Source organism: Stegodyphus dumicola, chromosome 12 (assembly GCF_044657685.1).
Source record: "Stegodyphus dumicola isolate Sdum_Otavi_A_Nest chromosome 12, ASM4465768v1".
Lineage (NCBI taxonomy): Eukaryota > Metazoa > Arthropoda > Arachnida > Araneae > Eresidae > Stegodyphus > Stegodyphus dumicola.
In genome coordinates, this window is record NC_140779.1 from 28,278,681 (window position 1) to 28,299,655 (window position 20,975).

The 20,975-nt window shown below is 31.9% G+C and overlaps 1 protein-coding gene across 1 annotated transcript in view; it reads right to left on the reverse strand.

Annotated features, from left to right (window-relative positions):
- Window positions 1-20,502, reverse strand: part of LOC118191921 (uncharacterized) — a 208,081-nt gene extending 187,579 nt beyond the window's left edge. The window contains exons 1-3 of the mRNA XM_085827585.1: window positions 20,456-20,502; window positions 17,780-17,800; window positions 7,240-7,389 (exon numbers count right to left, since the gene is read on the reverse strand). Coding sequence (XP_085683711.1) covers window positions 7,240-7,389; window positions 17,780-17,795 — 166 coding nt within the window. The 5' untranslated portion in view covers window positions 17,796-17,800; window positions 20,456-20,502. The remainder of the gene's footprint in view (window positions 1-7,239; window positions 7,390-17,779; window positions 17,801-20,455) is intronic.
- Between the last annotated feature and the right edge of the window lie 473 nt (window positions 20,503-20,975).

Below are 20,975 nucleotides of genomic sequence, written 5' to 3' on the forward strand. Positions count from 1 at the left end.
GACAGCGAAAGAGATTTATTGTACATTAAAGATAAACGATTACGCAATGCTGTTTCCACTCTTATTAATGAGTATCAACCGTTAGAAAAGCGGCGCAGTACCAGTACCTCCTACATGCAAAGCCAAGGCTCTAGGGTTGCTTGAACGCTCTGACGTCACGAAAGTCGTCTCTTCACTATCCTCATTCTGATATTTTACATGCTGTTATATATAATTTTATTGCTGTGAAGAAACTAATTTCAGATGAATATGAGCAAAAATTTTTATTTTCGGCTAATCCACGAGATACAGTGTGTAAAATTACTTTAAATTTACTTCATGAAACAATTTTTTTTTTAACTGAATGACTATGCAAAACTTCATAACCTTCAGATTATTTTGAAAAATATCATACAATCATCAACAAATAGTTTTATAAATAATTACTGCAAAAAGATAAATGATAATCTTTTAAGCAATAATTTAACTAAGCAACGGAAATTGAAAACATTAAAAAAATAGTTTATGTATGTAGCAGAAGTGAAATATGTTATTTGTTTAAAGTACAAAATAAGACAGTAAAACTAACCTATTTTTTCTCAATATTTTCAGACTTGTAATTCATTTTTTAAATGAATATTTTCTGCAGAATGTTTATAATATATTGAATAAAAAAGTGCTTTTTCTATTTGCGTTGTGAAATCTTTGCCACCTATTCCAAAATGCATGCACGCATACTCACAAAAAAAAAAAAGGGAAATATTTGCAATTATCATAGAAAAGTGATAAAGCTCTAAGGTCTGTTATATAATATACTAAGCTTTTTCTTCATAAACTAAAGAATATTCATTTTTGAAGATAAAATACTTTGTCAATTAATATTACTTTCGTTTATATTTTAAAATCAATATCTTGAAATTTTCTAATCTTATTTTAATTGAAACAGACGTGTTTGTTACATTAATTTTAAACTGTAAGAAGTAAGTATGTACAATTTGTAGTCAAATACAATTCCAGATGACTAATTTTTTATAGATATTTACTAATATATTATTTTCATTTTATTCTATGTTTAATTCTATCAAAGAAATAAAATTTCTGGAAATATAGTTGTACGTATACAGAGGAAAATGCATCTGATAACTCTTTAAAAAATAAACTAGAATAAAAAAGTACTTTCATTTCTTCCTAGCTGTAAGGCCTCATACATTTGTACTAAGTTATTTTTTCTCAAAGGAATTTACTGTAATAAAAAGTAAGTAGCATGAAGTTGCCTAAATAAACATTTACTCCCCTTTTTCTCACTATAATGCATGGTGTCATTTCCTATTATTTCTAGTTATAATTGTACTGGTAGAAAAATTTCAGGTAAAAAAAAAGTCTTTTTTTAATGCGTTTTGCACCCTAGTTGTGCTACTTTCTTAATAAAGATCTGAAATTATTCTGAAAATTTTAAATCCTACCTTAACACTAAACTCCTTATTCATTACAATTCTAAAAATTCAGGGCATTTGATCTATTTAGATGTTTTAAAAGTTTCTGTTGATTATCCTGATAAAAAAATTCCAGTAAGTGCATATCAAATTATACAACTTCATATTTATCATTTGCTAAACAATTCTTAGATAAGCTACAATTAAATGATTTTTAGGAACAAAAATTTACTAGTTACAAGAAAATTATATATGTACATATTAAACAAAAGGAATGTTACAGACATTAAATGATAAGAATGAAACTTGAGAATTTTGAATTCCAAACAAGTGAAAGTTTGTTGAATTTTTGCAATTTTCCTTTTTTGTTATTGAAAAAGATGCAATTACATATTCTTCAAAAATAGGAATCTTATTGAAAAAGCTTAAATGTATGGAATTTTTTGAGCCTATATTGAAAATTAACACTGAATAAATACCAATATATTCTCAAAAATAGTATTTTTCATATTGCTCAAAAATAGTATTTTTCATATTGCTCAAAAATAGTGTTCAAATCATACTCCAGGTTTATTATATGTTACAAAATTCAATCCTACAGTGAAGTGAACAAGATCAAAACCGGAAAATTACTAAACAAATATGTGTAAATAGCAAATGTTAAAAACTGATATTGCAAAAATAAAACATGATTAATAAATTTAAGATTAGGGATTTTTAGTTTTAATCAACTGTTAAGTTGTCATTATGCATTATTGTTGCCTTTTTATTAAGGAAGAGGATATTTAGTAAAATATATATTCAAAAAACAAACCAGCAACAGCCAGATCTTAAACATGTATTTTATTACCACCATCTGAAGTATGTTAAATCAATTTCTGTTATATTATTTTAAGTGTAAAATTATTTAAGAATAAGATACGTATTTGAAATTAGGAAATGCAGTCGATGAAGGGCAAATCGGATATACATATTTATTTATTTAAAACCAAATGGTATAAGCCTTCTGCAAGGGGGGACTACGTTTCATTTTCTCTCGTCTTAAGGGAATAACAGCGATAAGTGGCTTCATGTGGCAACCATTCTGTATGCAGATAAGGACGACTTTAGTGACGTAGTGTCAGCCGTGCCGTGGCTTTGTATGTAGGAGGTACTGGCAGTACAGACTTCAAAATGGAAGTAATATTAAAAGATGAAATTCCAGTTTCTCAGCGTTCGAGGAGAATTCCTTTTACTGATCAAAAAATTTTGAATATCAAATAGATTAATGGTTAAAGGACGGGATTATAAAGCCATCGTGTACAGAATATGCTTCGCCAATTGTTTTGTGTAGGAAAAAATGTGGTAAGACACGAATTTGTGTGGACTTCAGGCAGTTAAATAAAAAAAATAGTTAAGGATTCTTTTCCCATTGAACAAGTAAAGGAGGTTTTAGATCGTTTGGGGGAAGCAAAGGTTTTTTTCGACATTAGACTTAAAAAATGTTTTTTTCATGTTCCGGTGGAGAAAACTGCACTAAATATTTGGCATTTATTACTCATGCAGGCTTGTACGAATTTCTGAAATCACCTTTTGGTTTGTGCACATCTCCTAGTGTGTTCCAAAGATTTATTTATAATGTGTTTAGTGATTTAATTCGGGATGACAGTGTTGTTACTTCCATGGACGATTTTATTATTCCAGCATGAAACGAGAAAGAAGGTTTAGAAAAGTTGAAATGCGTTTTAGAAGTAGCCAAAGATTACGGTTTGGAGATCAATTTTAAAAAATGCCAATTTTTGAAAAGAAAAATAGAATTTCTCGGCTATGTTATTGAGGAGTTTCTTGGGTCTTACTGGGTATTTTAGAAAATTTATTGCCAATTATTCAAAAATAGCGAAACCACTAAGTGATCTTCTTCGTAACGGAGCAGAATTCAAATTTATGTCTGAACAAAAAGAAGCATTTAATAAGTTGAAAGAACTTTTATCGATAAGTCCGGTTCTTCATACTTTTAAACAAGGAGCACCATTAGAATTGCATACAGACGCAAGCAGTCATGGTTTCGGCGCTGTATTGCTACAAAAGTCAGATGATGGGCAGTTACACCCCATTTACTTCATGAGTTAAAGAACTAGTCTCCAACAAGAGAAGCTATCTAGTTATGAGCTTGAAGTTTCAGCTGTAGTAGAAGCTCTAAAATTCAGGAATTACCTTTTAGGATCTAAGGTTAGAATAATTACGGATTGCGATGCTTTCCAGAAGACTCAAGTTCAAAAACGATTTAACTCTTAAAGTGGCGAGATCAGCATTATTTCTAGAAGAATTTGACTGTGAAATTGTTAACAGATCTGGGCAGCAAATGAAGCATGTGGATTCCTTAAGTAGAAACGCTGTCCTGATGGTTACTTGTTCTCAGGGAGAAGTTACAGCCAAAATTGCAGCTGCGCAAAAAGTGATGAGCGTCTCCAGTTGCTAAAATCCTTAGTCAAGCAAGGACTAAATAAAGATTTCCTAGTGAAAAATGGAGTATTATACAAGTTCGACAGTGGTCGCGAGTTACTTGTGGTACCCGAAGCACTATAGCTAGAAATCATACGTAGTATCCACAGCAAGGGACATTTCGCAGTGTCTAAAACGGAAGATCTGCTGAAAATCGGCTTTTATATTAACTTTAGAAAAGGAATTGAACACGTCATTTCAAATTGTGTAGAATGTATTTTGTGCGACAGAAAACGAATTAAGGGTGAAGGGTCGCTGAATCCCATACCAAAAGATAGTATCCCTTTGAGCACTTTTCATATCGATTTTATAGGACCATTACCTTCGACAAATAAGAACTACAATCACATCTTAACCGTGGTTGATGCATTCCCAAAGTTCGTGTGGCTCTATCCAGTAAAGTCTACATCAGCTCAAGAGGCATTGCAGAATCGGAAACTACAACAATCAACTTTCGGTAATCCTTGAAGAATTATAAGAGATAAAGGTAACTCTAAAGATTTTGAAGGTTGGTGTAATCAAGAGAAGATTCAGCGCATATTTTCAACTACAGGCATTCCTAGAGGAAATAAAAAAGTGGAAAGAATTGTTCTCACTCTGATTCCAGTCCTATACAAATTATCCATAGATGATACAACCAAGTGGTACAAATATGTTGGAGATGTACAAAGGATCTTGAACAGTACTAAGGCAGAAGCACAAAGAGTTCTACATTTGAGCTTCTCACTGGTGTTAAAATGAGAAATCGAGAAGACTTAAAGATTATGGAAATTCTCCAAGAAGAAGAAAGAAATATCATGATGAAAGATTGAGAAGATATGAGTGAGGAAGCAATGAAAAAAAATTCAGGAAGAGAATAGAAAATCATACAACAAGAAGAGAAAAGAGGCACAGGTACACAGGTATACAATGTTAACGACCTAGTTGCCATACAAAGAACGCAGTATGGAGGTGGTCTAAAGAAGGACAAAGTTCTTCGGTCCATATCGTGTAACAGCGAGGAAAGGCAAAGATCGTTACCAAGTGGAAAGGTCCTGGATGTACCACTACAGCAGCTGATCACATGAAGCCTTGAACAGCTACTATATAGGACTATATAGCTACTATATAGCACTTCTATCTTTTTGTTTTTTACTTCCTTGTACGAAGTAAAAAAGAAGTATTGTAATCGCGAAAAGTTTCAGGCAGCATATTTCAACGAAAATATTCCATTTTGACCTCTTTCAAATGCAATTTAACGATGTATTTCCGTGATATCTGTATGTAAGGACAGAATAAAACACTCTTTTCCTCCAAAAAAAATTATAAAACTACTTTAAAATGAATTCTGAAGAGAATTTTTCGTGGCGTCTGTACGAACTTATGTATGTATCTCGCATAACTCAAAAACGAGTAGCCTCAGAACGTTGAAATTTTGTATATAGGACTGCTATAACATGTAGATGTGCACCTCGTATTTTGGTTGCAATCGGCCGCACCAAACGTATATAAATATATTTATATATATATCCACTCTGTTACCCGGCTCAGTGATCTCAGTTGCTTTACTCTTATATGTTTGTAAATTGTACATTTTTTGCTTTAAAAATGATTGAATTATATTGTTCTTATCTTCCGGTTAAGGTTTTTATGCCTTTAGTAAATCTGTATGCAATATTTTTAGAATTATCAACAATTTTAAAATTGTTTAAGTGCCGCTAAGCCTAATAATGTTTTTGATGGCGGCCATTGCTCTTGTTTACATTTGAAACAGCAGGATAGAACTTAGCTTCACAACAGCAAAGATAACGCCTTCATTTATTATTTAAATCATGCTTAAACTTTTCTGCAATTTTTTCGCGGAAATAAGCGTTTAAGATTTACTTCGTAATTTTTAATACAGATATTTTGAGTTTTTATGTATTTTTGCCTTGTCGCGAAGTGAAAACTGAATTAATTGAATGAGAAATACTCAATCGTCTGTGAAAAACTGCTTCTTTTTTGTTTTGTTTGCTTAATTTCTTTTATACATATTTCTAGCTTTATCATAGTATTTGAATAGAACATGTGGCAACGATTAGATAATTCTTTAAATGATATAAATTTTGTGCATTCTGAGTTATAATATGAACGAAGTATAATACTGTTAAGTAAACCTAGCGCCAGAGTTTTGCTATGGTAAACAAAGTGAATTTTAAAGAATGCATTTATTCTAGTGTGGTTTATGCGCTATCGGCGAAGTAGATTTAATTCAATCTAATAAGTTTAAATGAAATGCAAGAAAAAATGCGTATAATTTAATATTCCGTACAAGGAAGTCATGTGGTGTACACATCAGATTTTTTTCTTTTGTTTTAATTCTTTTTAAAAGCTACTATATTGGACAGCTACGATATAGGATTATACAGAACTTCTATCTTTTTGTTTTTTTTCTTTTGTTTGTTTCTTTTTAATTTATTTCCAGGTGCTGTCTTGAAGTTCCAGTGCCGCTGATCCGTGTTTGCGAGAACGAAAAAAGTATCAGGACGGACGAGTTGTGGTATCCGTAAGTGTAACACAACCACCAGAGGGTCTCACCTATGCGCCAGCAGCGAGAGCGAGGTCAAAGAGGTGTAGGACATTTAGACAGAGAGTCTTCTATCCCATGCGAAGGTGGTAAGATGTCTCCACGAGAAGGTGGTAAGACGTAGGTCTAAGCGTGAAGGTGTTAAATAATGAACTCTATGTTTCCACATAAAGGTGGTATATTGATCTGCATAATACGACAAAGTGGGAGTAGGCACTATACTCATATGTTATAAAATTGGTAAAAGCTATCCAGAATCCTATTTGTATCAAACGCCACTGTGCACTTTAATGTATCTTCTTCTGTTATTAAATGTTCTGTGGTGTGGAAAAGGTTGGACTTCTTAATTGACCCTAGCAAAGTATCTTCAACTTCCCTACGTCATATATATATATATATACATATATATATATATACGGCGTAGAATATTTTTGTGATGTCTGTAAGAACGTATATATACGTGCGTATGTGAAAACAATTAAGGCAAGTTCACAAACGCAGGAGAATGTTTGCATTAATATAGAAAAATAATATTTTCTCATAGCAGTTTTAGAAAATTTGTTCTTTTTTTGCGAAATCCCTGATCGGTCAGAGAGTTAAAACATAGACAGTAATTTAAGGATACTTCTTCAAACACATGAATTAGAAAGTACGGTTTAACTGTAAAAATACATTTTAGTATCTTTTCTTAATCTAAGAGAACTTTCAATAAATGGATATTTCTGCTTAATTGAAAAATCCTTATTTCCCAATTAATTAAAGCATTGGTTTAGTAAAATTATTTCGTGATTTGTTCATTACCTGAAGGTGCATAGCCTGGATGACCTAAAAAGCCTGGAAAACCTGCGCTCTGTGCGGCTGCAGCAGCAGAACTACCTGCAAAATGGTTTGGATAAATTCCATATATTCCTTCGCCTGCTCTTCTTCGTCTGATCCCCTGATCTTGTCCACCTGCAGAAGAATACCAATCAATTTTACTTCGAAAACAACTAAAAAAATAAGCTAATAAAAATAATTTTAAAAAATTTTTCGTAGTTTACAAATTGAAACGCTGTGTACTAATACATTTATGAGAAAACAACTGTAAGTAAAATCATACTTCTAAAAGACGCAATCATACAAAAATAAATAGCAAGAAGAAATCTTTCAATAATGAAACATCATCATTATGAGTTCAGTCACAACCACACATCGCAAGTTCAAACATTCAATCATATATAAAAGGAAGGTTTTATACACCAAACGTATAATAAAAGAAAGAGTCTGTCTGTTTGTGTGTGTGTGTGACTTTCATTCGTGCTTGCGCGTAAGCTAATAGACCGAAGGCTACGAAATTTGGTACGTAGGTGCATCTAGACAAGAGCCAGTGCATCTCGAAGAGAGTTTTTTCAAAATTCGAATGAGATTTTATTTTATGTTTTTTGATGAAATCGCATCAAATCGATGATTCTCTCTCATTATAACAACAACAAAGGCACGCACCATTGTTGCTGACATATCAATGTTGCCACTCGGAAAAATGAAGGCGATAATTCTGTGGAGTTTTTAAATTTAATGTTTCTTTTGGATACTGGACGTTTGCCGAGAGAAGGCAACGGGAAGTTGATTAATTTATTTATTAAGATAATTAATATTTGTATTAAGGGATATTTTATATTTCATTGTAATTTTTTATATGTAATACAATTTTATTGATTTTTTTTTGATAAGTTTGTTCAGCCAAGTAAAATTCTGTGCAATTTTTTAATTTAATGTTTGGTGTTTCCTTTAGGTATTTTTCCGGTACATTTAAAAGACAGACGAAGGCTGACTGCATAGCGGCTAGATATTAAATAAAGCAGAGCTTCAAAGAAGGTTAATATAATCTTTTTTAGAAGCTAACAAGTTCAAGATTCCCATGAAGCTCTTTTTGCGATTACAAATTTACTGCAAAAAATACATTTAAACTCTAAAGAAAGAAATAATTCTGGAATTTTATATGAGACAAGAGCATAAAATGTGTTTTAGTATTCTTAAAAACCTTTGTTACTTGTTAACCATTTTCCCACAGTTTATTCTGATAAATCAAAGTTGTCTTATTTTATAAATAAGGACGGCTTATAATTTTGCTTGCCTGTACGAGTATTTCCCAAGAAACAGAGGCAAAGTTTTCTTTTCTAACGAGTAATAAGTTCAAGACTCTGTTCATTAAAACACTAATAAAGACCAATAATGAAAAAAATATTTAATAAATTAGATGAAAACCTTTTTACAAAGCTTGGACTTCTCGCCCATATAGATACTGTTAAGAGATACCCCCCCCCCCAGTTATAATAGGACGGTTAAAAACGTTTTTTCAATTTCAAAAGGAAATTCATAAAAAAGGGCATATTTAAATGTAAAATAAATGTTCATATTTTCCGCATTCAAAACTACTGGTAATATCTTAATTAAACGTCCAAAATTACAAGAAAATATAGACAACGAATTCACATATTTTATTTAAAAATTAAAAAATGATTACGAGAGAGTTCTGGTTCGAATGCATAATTTTCACCACTTTTTCTGAATTATTTTAAAATACTTTTAAAAAATGTAGAATTCATACGATTTTAAAGGGTATGACTATCATATTCAGCAATTAATAACTTAAGATAATAAAATTAATATTTAAAAAGTCTTATGCCATTTCTGCTCAGGGTTTTATTTGTGTAAAAGCTTAAGTCATGTCCTTCAAACACTACTACATCAACAAGCAAGTTATTGCTCTAGTCTAAATGAATATGACAGAGTTCTCAGAAGGTTAAATAATCTTTTTTGTTAACTCTTCAAATTTAACAGAAGGCACCACTTGTGTTTAGAAACAGAATTCAGACGTAGATTACACAAACTAGGTCTACTTAAGCTGGATGAAATCTTTTAACGTCGACTAGTAAAGTGGTTAAAGCCGTAATAGCCGGACATAAAAGGTATGAATTAGCAGTTAAGCAAATCATAAACATCTGGATGGTAACTGTGATTCATGTGATTACTGTGATCAGTGTATAATGATTTACATTTCTAATCATTACTTACAAGAGCTACAAATTGCGATATAAGGGAGAATATGTGGCAACTTTAGTTTAAAATTCTATATCCTCCTTTTTGAGTGCAGTCTAAGAGGATATATTTTGAAACTTTTATTATTGTCTCTATCTGTCTCCTTAATGTTGAAAAAAGACTAGGTTTTGTACTATTTACAATCCTGCTTATTGCCATTCCAACTCAGTGACGTATTTGACAAATGCACAACACAGATAGTGGATCTTCCCTTAGCTTTAAACCAACTAAGGCTTTTGCTCACTATATGGGCTGGTGCCCTAAGGAGTTGCACAAAGGGGGAAGAACATAAAAAATCATTTTTTATGCCAAAAAAGGCATATAACGTGGGTAATGCAAAAGTTAATTTACTTTTGAAAATTTGAAATTTTGTAATTTATTTGGCCAGCGGGAATAAGATCCGAGATCTGTGGGTTTAGGCTAAAAGGCGCAGTTCGTGGACCATATTCAGAAAGACAGAAAAGGCTTTCGAGGCTGATGTAGTACTTAGTTGACAAGTTGCTCCAGGATTTCTCTCTTTTTAGAATTTTCGGATCAAGAGAGAGGAGCAAGTTTCAATTACAGGGTTTTCTACTCACGAGGAATTCGTTCTACCACTTTTCTAAAGTGTTTCTCGTTTAATTTTTATATTCCTCACATTCATGGTATGAGCTGACAGACTGTTTAAAGCAAAAACACATATTTCTACTTTTAAGACTTGTCTAATTTTCAGTTAGGAATCTAGTGGCCTTGTGTATACTTCACGTATTTCAGAGCAAAACTTAAGTGTTGTAGATGTTCATAGCTCAAGCATTTGAAGCAATAGGGTAATTGTTTCTTTGGTCTGTATATAGTGATTTAACCCCAAAGTATAACACGAGTCTTATTGTAGGTCTCACGCCCCTCTGCTGTGTGTTCAATGAAATGCAAAAGCAATCTAATTAGTGTGTCGTCAGCAGTTTTGGTGAATTGCTTAACTTCCACGACTGCCTAATTTCTAAATAATAGGTTTTCTTTGATCTTTTCCTCCGGAATATTTGCATTCGTTATATTTGGATAATTTATTTATTTATTATAAGTCCGCCTGCTTCACCTCTCAATAGGCATAACAGGTCAGTCATGTTATTCAGATCGTTGCACCAGCAACCCTTTTTGGTTGTTTATCTTTTCAACCATATTATTAATAAATATATTTAACATTAGTGCATTAATTTTGTTAGGTACTCCAACTTACAATGTTTGGAGTATGATAGTATTAAATTAGCAAAAAGGGCTAATTAGTTTGGAGATATTTACATATATACATCAAAAACGCACTGGGGAAATGGTGTAGCACCAGGGTGCCTGGATCAAGGACCTTACCCCTTGTAGAACAGATATGTTATTTCAAATACTGCCATGAGTAATTAGTATATATTTAGAATTTTATATATATGTATAGATATATATAAAAATATATAGAATTAAATCATATTTTTAATTTTTTTTTAAACTATAAGAATAGAAATAAGATAAAAGATAAATTTCTAAAAAGACTAAAGTGTGCGTCAAGTTTCAATAGACCTGAAGTGCTATCTGGGAAGGTTGAGAAAGGAGGAATGAGCTGGCTATAGCCTGATGCAGAAAAAAACATTCGTATAAATAATAGGCAAAGTAGTATGAGTTTCTTGGTGCACTAGTAATAATTAAATCTTAAATCTATAACACAATATTAAGAGGTACACTGCTCAGAAAAAAATGGGACAGTGCTATATCTCCCGTTCTACTGGGCCAATTGACAAAATTCAAACTGCGTTTTTCATGTCTCGAAAGCGCGACTTAGGATATATGTTAGATTTATATATAGCACTATTCTAACATAGGTATTTTGACACAAAATCGGACTTTTTCTGAAATAACATATCATTTTTTTTGGATATTTCGATTCTACGACTCAAATTATACCAGATTACCAAGTTTTGTAAAAATCGTACGAGTAGTTTTTAAAATATTAGCTCTCAAAATTTTAGCTCCTCAATGTTAATTGAATTTAGTAAATATTTATTAATATCTCTTTTTTTATTAAACTTTTATTATTTTCCCGTCACATTTCGAAATTTAGGTTTATTCCAAATAAAATTTACCCATTTTTGTGTTTTATTTTTTAAATTTCTATTTTTAAATAATTTTTATAAATTTTTCGAAAAACAATTTAAATTATAACCTATAAATTTTTTACCATCATCTTAAAGTAGGTGTATTTTTAATTACTACTTTGATAAGCATATCTGCAAAAAATTAGACTTTTTAATTCAAAATTTTCTAAGAAATACACAAATTTACATATTTTCGCGTTTTGAAATTTGGCATCTTTTTTTGGGGGGGCTAATAACGCCAAATGTGGTTTATGGATTTTTGTTACATTGAATTGCCACAGCTATTTTTAACCGTAAATTTCAAGTAAAATTCTACGGAGAATTAATTATATGAATTTTTTCCCTCAATGATGCGTAATAAATATTTATTAATACTATATGAAAAGCAAATTTTTTTTTAAATTATAGATGATAATATTCAAATTTTTAACTATTTTTTTTAATTTCTCTCTTTCTTCCTTTTTAAAAAAAAATAAGAGTAAATTTTTGTAAGAGTAAATTTTTACCTTCGCCGTTTTATCCTCTGCTACTTTACTTCGTTTAAATCGAATTGTCTAAAACGGAGAATTTTCGTTTGATGTTTATTTGAATTTTACGAAAATATTTTATGACATTAACTGCATAATTTATTTCTAAGCAAACTGTTGCTTATGAAGTTCCTGAAAGAGCGGCTGATACTATCATCCATATTTTTAAAGCACAGTACATTTTTATAGAAACATAAGATTTAGAATAATCATTTTTATAAAAGTTAAATTATGATATAAACATACAACCCTCTAGAGACTGAATTAATGGAAGTTAAATGGTTATGTAGAAATGATCTGCAGCTACTTAATGGCTGGATAAGTCAGCAGGTTCTGTGGACAAGTAATAATAATTATATAAACGACACTTAACATTACGGATTCAATTAACAACGAGGATACGATGTTTATTAAACGAATTTAAGAAGTTTTAAAACATAAAAAATCAACTCCTTTTTTATCCTAAAATGTATTTTCGTGCGCTGCGTATTTTCATTACATCCTTAAAATTCTAATTTAGAATGTAATTGTCAAGAACTGAATCCTAATCATCAGTAATATAATAAGTAATTATTACGGTTATTAATAAATCCTTCTTATAAAGTCATTGCAAATATTGCAAAAAACATTCTGTCTGAATGCAAATATTTCTAATTTTATATTAATCAAGGTTGCCCACGATATTATTTATTTGCACATTAGTTCTTATCGTCAGCACTACTAGAAGTTACAAATCAATTATATTTAATTAAGGAATGACCATCTAAGTTTAGAAATAGCATACCGTAAGAGCAATTCAATTATTGGCGCCGTATCATTCATGTTACTCCTGATTGGCAAGCTATATAATTTTTGATGAGCATTCGGGTTTTTCTAGTAACTTCACTTGGAAATCGCGCTTAAACTAGGTTAGTTGGTTATTTGAACATAGAAAGAACATTGGAGCCATTTGGTTAAGATGCTTTCATAGAGAACCTTTGTAAAGAGAACCTAAAAACCTACAAAAACCATTCATGCAGCCTGGGTTAGACTTCGCAACAAACAATTAGTATTTAACAATCATCAAATGCTAGGTAACTGGTGAGACTCCAATTAAATCTCCAATTTAATATTTTATTTCTAAACATTTAAAATATTGTTGTATTCTTAGACACAAAAATCAGAATTTAAGTTTTGTTAATTCGTTAGTAAACTGCCAAGCCGTAGTGCAAATAAATATTCAATTTTTTTTTTTTGCAATAATTGTATTCACTTAATATTCTTGGAATATGAGCTAAAGAAGGAATGTTCTGCGAAGATTAAAGAAGTGTTTAAATTTAGTGATATTAGGTTTGTCTTACAAGTTCAAAATCAAAACGATTCTGCAATTGCCCGAGTAGTTGACTTGTAAATGGCTGTGAATTAAGCAGATGACTTTTAATCTTACGTCAGTCAGAAAACGTATTCCAAATGTTTTGTATTGCATGACAATGCATCTTTTCATTATTCAATAACCAATCGGATAACCGCTTGTGTTCCGAAAATAAGTATGTGTACTCAATCGTCCTGCATTTTTTTCTTTCCCAAAAACTAAAGTTGCCTCTCAAAGGAAAGTGTTTTGACACTGAAGAAACGAAAGGAGTATGACATCTACTTTTAGAGGACAGTCAAAACAGATGTCAAAAACACATCTCTACAAGCCTTCTCTTCTATTACATGTTGTGCAGTCCGACAAAAAGTTGCATCAGAGTAAATTCTATAACTTATTTTTATTACACTCTGATTACTTTATTAACATACAGTGAATATTTACTAAATCTTTTACTTCAGCTTAAGTAATTCGAAATTTTTGACGGAATTGTTGTCGGAACTAGGACAGAGAAGATAAGAAAAAATTAAATATTTCGATAACCCAATAAATTCAAGGTCGAAGTTTCAATATTTTATTTTCGGAGGGAAGGGAAAATTTTTCAGTTTTGGTCCATTATCCTAAATATATTTGCTTCGATTGTTTATTTTTCCATAAAAGAGGAAATTTTACGCATGGTAACATATAACGCATAGCTTCAAATTAAAATTTAATAATATACAGAGTGGTTATAATTAAAGTTCCACACTGAAACGGTCATAAAAGGAAAAGTACTGGATCAAATGTCATCAAACTTGGTAATCGTGTAAAGGAGGTCATGGGAATTTATTTTCCGCGATAAAAAGGAAGTTCGAAACCTCACCACCAGGGGAGAAATGGAGCTGTATGCAATATTGTTAAACGAAATATGGGTCGGAATCTAACTTAACCTTTTGTTACACGCGTTTAATATGTTGTATACCCTGAAGAAACTTTGAAGTACGCAAATTACCATTTAAAGGCGTTAAATTCGATAAAAGTCGAGTGCGTCATCCGCGTAAGTGAGAAATTCGTCCGTGAAAACCACGAATTAGCGATTAGAAAATGTGAGATCGCAAGTCACTTGAACAAGTGCGTACGATCTGGAAATCGTTTTCTTACAGATCGCTAATTTGTAATTTTTGAAGCCTGAATTCGGCCCTAAAACATGAAGATACTGATTCAAAACGCTTTTAATCGATTTGGGCGAAAGAAATCCCTCATGTTATCTATCTAGTTCCATTGCATTCTCCTACTGCATTCGATTGCATAACAGTCATTCCACACCGTTTAGTGTTGAATGACAGCTAGTTTTATAACTGAACCATTTTTCTCTGAAGAGCAGTCGACAGCTGGACCACTGTGATTGCAGCTCACTTAGAGTAAATGTTAAAATGTTCCGTGATACATGAACTGCAGTAACGTGACATTTTAGATGCTACGATTTTTATGCAGGCTGCGCCCCACCTCACGTGTGCCGCACAGTTACTTAGGCAACATTTAACGATGAACGTCTTATAGGCCGACACTTCCCCTCTTTATAACTAGAATGATTCCATTAACACATTTTGTTGGGCTACGACCTGTTGTTTGCAAATAAAATTGCAAAATAAAATTATCATCAGAATAAATTGCATTATAAAATAAGTTGTATTTAAGCTAAAATATTTAAACTTAAATAATATTGTAAGCTAATTAAATTCAAATGCGCATAATAATTTCAAGAGTAAAACTTTTGATACTATTACTTAATTAAATGTGAATAAAAATTATTCCTTTTTTTTAAAACTCCTTGCCAAATGGATGCTGAAGAAATTTGAGGGGGCATCAGTAGTCTTAAAGGACAGTAAACGAGCATTGGGAAGCAAGTGGTTCATAAACAGACTTTTTGAACATTTGATTACCAAATAATTTTTTAAAAACTACTTTCATGCATCGTTATAGAATCAAATCGTTTACGTCAACCTTTATACATGCTAGTTCTAAAATCAATTTAGTAAAAGATGTTATAGCAAATGATCGTCACAACATTTATAAGTGGATTTTGTCACACTCTCATAAAAAGATTCTAGCTCTCACTGCAATGAAATGGTCGCTATAGCAAGCTATCGTTATAACGTTTATCAACTGTATCAATATTATACAAGTCTAAACTTGCAGTAGTAATCAATAGGCGTTAATAGTGTGGTCTTTCAATACACACTTTTATATAAAATGAAGGGAATTTGCAAATTATGTCTATTCTAACAAAAGTACAGAACCAAAAGTTCTAATTATGCCACTGAAAAATTATGCAATGAGTCGAATATAAGTGTACACGTGGCGAGTCTGAGCAGCTGTGACGGCCGAGAGGATACAAGCGCACGAGCGGTTTTCAGCGGTTTGTGTGCTCGAACTCGAAAACGTTGGGTAAATTTTATAAAGTTTGACGTAAATTGAGTAACCCGGAACTTATGGATGACAGAATAAGATGTAAAATTTTCGGTAGATTGGAGGCAGGCCAGTCACAAGCACAGTTGTCTACAGAGCTCAGCTTCATGCCCAATGTCGTATGCAGTTTGGGGACACACTTTTCAGGACACTAAATCCATATCAAAAAGACCTGAACAAAGAGAAACAAGATCCACGATGACGAAATAAGGATCATTATTTGGCACTTTTAGCGTTGCGACAGAGGACTGCTGCGGCTTCTCAGCTGTTACGTGTTAATGGAACCTGAGTTTTACTTTCTCTAGTTGGAGGAGTTACTGAAACCAACTGGAGACAGTAGTTGATTTTACTGTCTCCAGCTGGATGCTTCATCGTATAAGCAGTATGCCAGAAGGCTCGCTGTTTGCGTCTCGCACACTGTAGCTCACAAAAGAGCAAGTTTAGGTTAGTGCAGAACACATGCGTCTTGGACCAGAATACACTGGAGCACCTTACGTTTTACGTGCAAGTCGAGATTCAGCCGGGACAGTGATTCTCGGCGTATTTTTATCTGCAGACAGCCTGGAACATGAAGTCCCTTATCAGAGAAATGGATCATTACAGTGGTGAAGCTTTAATGGTTTGAGCAAGCATTATATTGAACGGTGCAGACCACTGCATGTGTTTGACAAACGCTCACTGTTAGGAGGTACAGAGAGAAGATCTGAGTGCCTTACGTTCGATTTTTCAGAGGCATAATTGGTCCTGTATTCTTGTTAATTAACGACAATGCTCGTCTACATAGGGCTCAACTGCTCAACTGATCGACGATTACCTGGAAAGTGATGATATTCGGCGTATGGATTTGCCAGCTAGATCTCCTGACCTTAACACTATAAAACATGTATAGCACGCTCTTGTGAGGGTACCTTCATCTCACAATCTCCTTTCGAGAATCATCCTGGAGTTGAAAACTGCCTTGCTGCAGAAGTGGGATGGTGTGCTACCTATCCAATATGGCATGTTACTTCCTATTCAATATCGTCAGCTTCCTCCTGTCTAATATTGTGTGACATACACGACCAGTCTGGTTGTGAGAGGGAACCGTACCCAATATTAGATTCATTATTAGACGCATTTTTCAGTTCGATATCACAATGTGGATTTTAAACATCCGTGCTCTATAAGATTTACTGATAATAATGCGCACATAAAATGACATTTGAATATTACATCTCTTTATCTGTTCTAAATGCATACTCATATATCATTTCTTCTGGTTTATTGTTAATATAAACGTTCTAAAATGTTTTTAATCATTCCATTCTGTTTTGCGTGGTAAGGTTAGTTTTTAATTTGGTACAATGTAATTGCAATAAGTATCTAAGCATTTAAATGATATTTAGTTACTAGTGTCAATAGACAACATTTAGAGGACAATTTTTTGGCTCAAGTATTAGTGGCGCTGAAGAAGTTCCAGGGGAGCATTGAGCAAACGTAATCACAAATAAGAGGCGTTGAAATAAAAAACAGTGTGGGGAAAATATGCTGCAATATGAATATAGGGAGCGAATTTTTATTTAACTGGTTAAGATGATTGTTATTTTAAATTTGTTGAGATATAGGATATGTTCTCAAATTAACTTTAAACTTAAAAAGAGAACTTGAATACACTTCAAGGAATATGAGAAACAATAAACACGCCAACACAGCATACAATCCATAACATAAAGAATAAACACACCAACTGCATACATTTCATAACATAAAAGACAACAGCATATAAATGTAGGTTGGTTATCCAATGAAAACAATAAATGTTATTTAAAATATAAACTCATATTTACCGTCCGTTGAAAGCATATAAACTGAAATAAAATGGATAATAAAATAAATATTAGTGCACATAATAAAAAAACTTAATACAACATATAAATAAATCAAAACTAACAAATGCAATAAACTTCAAACATGTGTTATATTTTATTAGACTATAAATTTCTGTATGAGTGGGATATTTTATTACCCTGTATTCCGGTGTATAACGCACGCCGTTTTCTTTAGGAAGAAACCTAAAATATACACATGCTATCTTTTGAAGATTTTTTTCCATTACATTCATTCGGCGATTTTTCCCAGGCTTTCGAAGAAAAATGTAGTCACAATAATTAATATGCCAAAGACTAAATGTGCTTTGCGTAAAGGAGTAAAGCCTATCCCAGAAAAGAGTGTTGCGAATTGAGTCCTAGAAAATCGCTAGAATGGATAAATTGTAACAAGAAAGAGATTACGCTTATTTGCCTTAAAAAGGACAAAAAAAGAATCCGAATAAAAGTAAAACTTTAAAGTAACTTTGAGTTATGTACTCGATTTAGAGTATTGAATAATTTAGTTCTATCAGAAAAAAAAGTTTTGCAAAGGCTTTCGAAAGATTTAAACAACAAATTGATAAGTTTCCAGAAGTACGTTATTAACCTACAAAGGAAAAACAAACTATTTATTCTCACATATTGGAAAGATGGATGAAACTCCAGTAATGTGTGATGCGATAAGAAATAAAACAATTGTGTTATAAGGTACTTTTTGTCTCTTTCCAGCATGCCTTCGTGGTGTAACGGTAGCACACTCAGCGAGTATTCGAGAGGTTCGGGTTCGAGACTCAGTAAGAGCACTGCATATTTTCACGTCTCATGCTTCAAAATAATAACCAAATGATTTTACAGTAAAAGCCGAACTAAAAGGTGGTGGGCAATAATTTGCCACTACCAGCATTTGCCGATTGGTTCGCTTAATCCCCAATCGCACTGTAAAAGGAGGAGTATATAACGTATTTTATCCCTCCTTCTAGCATGCCTTCTTGGGGTAACGGTAACACACTCGGCGCATATTCGAGAAAGTCCAGGCTCTAATCCAGGCAAGGGCATTGCACATTTTTCACATCTTCTTCTTCAAAATAACCTAATAACTTTACAATGAAAAGAACAAAAACGGTTCGCATAAAAACAACAGATCACAAAATATCTAGCCTCACCGTAGTGCTTTTCTGATTATTGGATGGTACAAAATTAAACCTAGAGATATGTAAAAGTGTCCAAGAACAGTCCTTTAAAAACTCATATTTTCACGAAAATATATAAATTTTCATCATTTCTTAAATGTCTTCAAAAATCAATATTTTCAATATTGAATATATCAATTTTCATGTTTTTTCGAAGCCGAAAAGCTATGGTCTCAAAATTCAAAGCCGAAAGGCTATCGCCTCAATATTTTCAGGAAAAAAACTTTCAGGAAAAAATTTTCAGGAATAAGTTTTAATCATTTATAGATCCTTCGGATTAGAAGCCTTTTGGCTATAAAGATATTTAGAAAAGTTTCTAAAAATGATTGAAATTCATTATTTTCATAGCTTCAATTATAAATGAATAATGTAAAAAGGAAATGTTCCAAAAATTAAATAAAAGGTCACATAATTTATTCAAAATTAAAAGAAGAAAAATTGTACAAGTTTATATAAAAATTAAAATAACAATATAAAGATACAAGAAAGATTATTCTAATTCATCTAATTTATATACATATTCCCCATCTTTAATTTTTTTTATAGCATAATACCTAATTTTCATTATAGATTTCATTTATGGCTTTATCAAAAAGTTCACCATGTTTTTTAGCAAGCTAATATTCTTTTGCCTCATTAACCACGTCTAATTTCGCAATTATAGAAGCTCTATATTTTGCTTGAATTCTTTCCAATGAGACCAGATAATAATTTCCAGGATCTAAATCTTTTAATTTTAGCGTTTTGGATCTAAATTATTGAACTCTTCCTTCTCTTTTTATATAGAGTCATTCTTTAAAGGCTCTTCGGTAAAAGGGTGAATAATTTTTCTTAGGAGTTGCACAAATATGTGCTAATAATTTAATAGTAATTCTCTGTCAATGGCTTTTAATGACATTTTCAGATAATGTCTATATAAAATAAAAGAAAGAGTATGTCTATGTGTGCGTGTCTTTCGTTCGTGCTGTGAGTAAGCTAATATACCCAGAGCTACGAAATTTGATACAGGTGCATCTAGACAAGAACCAGTACACCTCTCGAAGCGATTTTTTTCAAAATTCGAATCACATTGTTTTTATTTTATCTTTTTTGATGAAATCGCATCATTTTGAATAGTGTCATTCTTTTAGAAATGTATTTTGGGCAACCGTTTTTCATTCAATGCTTTGTACACTGACTGCTGACAGTTGAAAATATGAGATAAAATATTATTAATTATACACGCGACACGCCCATCGCAATCTTCTTATTCTGGCGCGCATGTATCTCGCGAGGTACAACAGAAAGAATTTCTTTTTTCTCTCTCTCTCTCTTTATTACCTAATGCCAAAGAGATACAAGCATTGACAGGTTTTAAGACCTTTTAGGGATTAGCTGAAATAAGCGAGGTGTGTATATACATTTTTTAATAATTAAAATTCAAAATTCATTCTCAAAGAACAAACAAGAACTAAGATTTGATTACCCCTTCTGTTGTAAAGGGACTCTTCTTCTGAAGCATCTACATCCGGTTGTCCTGCATAATAATGAATGACACAATTATTCAAAAAAATAGTAAATATGATAAAAAATATTAAACTTTTTTAGTAATGTCAGTTAATTAGATTAAAATACAAAACATTCTTATACTTTTAATATACGGTTAACGATATTTATTAAATATAAATTAAATTCGACAAATTTTATTTGGAATTATTCTTTATTGAATTACACCGCTTGTTTTGCAATTTTTCTTGTAAAGCTGTATGAATTTATTTCGGAAAATGTTCCATGTACACTAAAATGAAATTATTATAAAATTAATAAATATAATTTAAAGATTGTTTTATATACTTAAAGCCATAAATAATGCCAAAGACTATTGCGGTTCCATTATCGAAAATTCCGATTTAGTGGGCACTTTGCATTAACGAATAATTCCTGAATCTTCGGGCTGTGAAAAGAGACAATTTAGCAAACACTCACTAATAGTGAACAAAAACCTG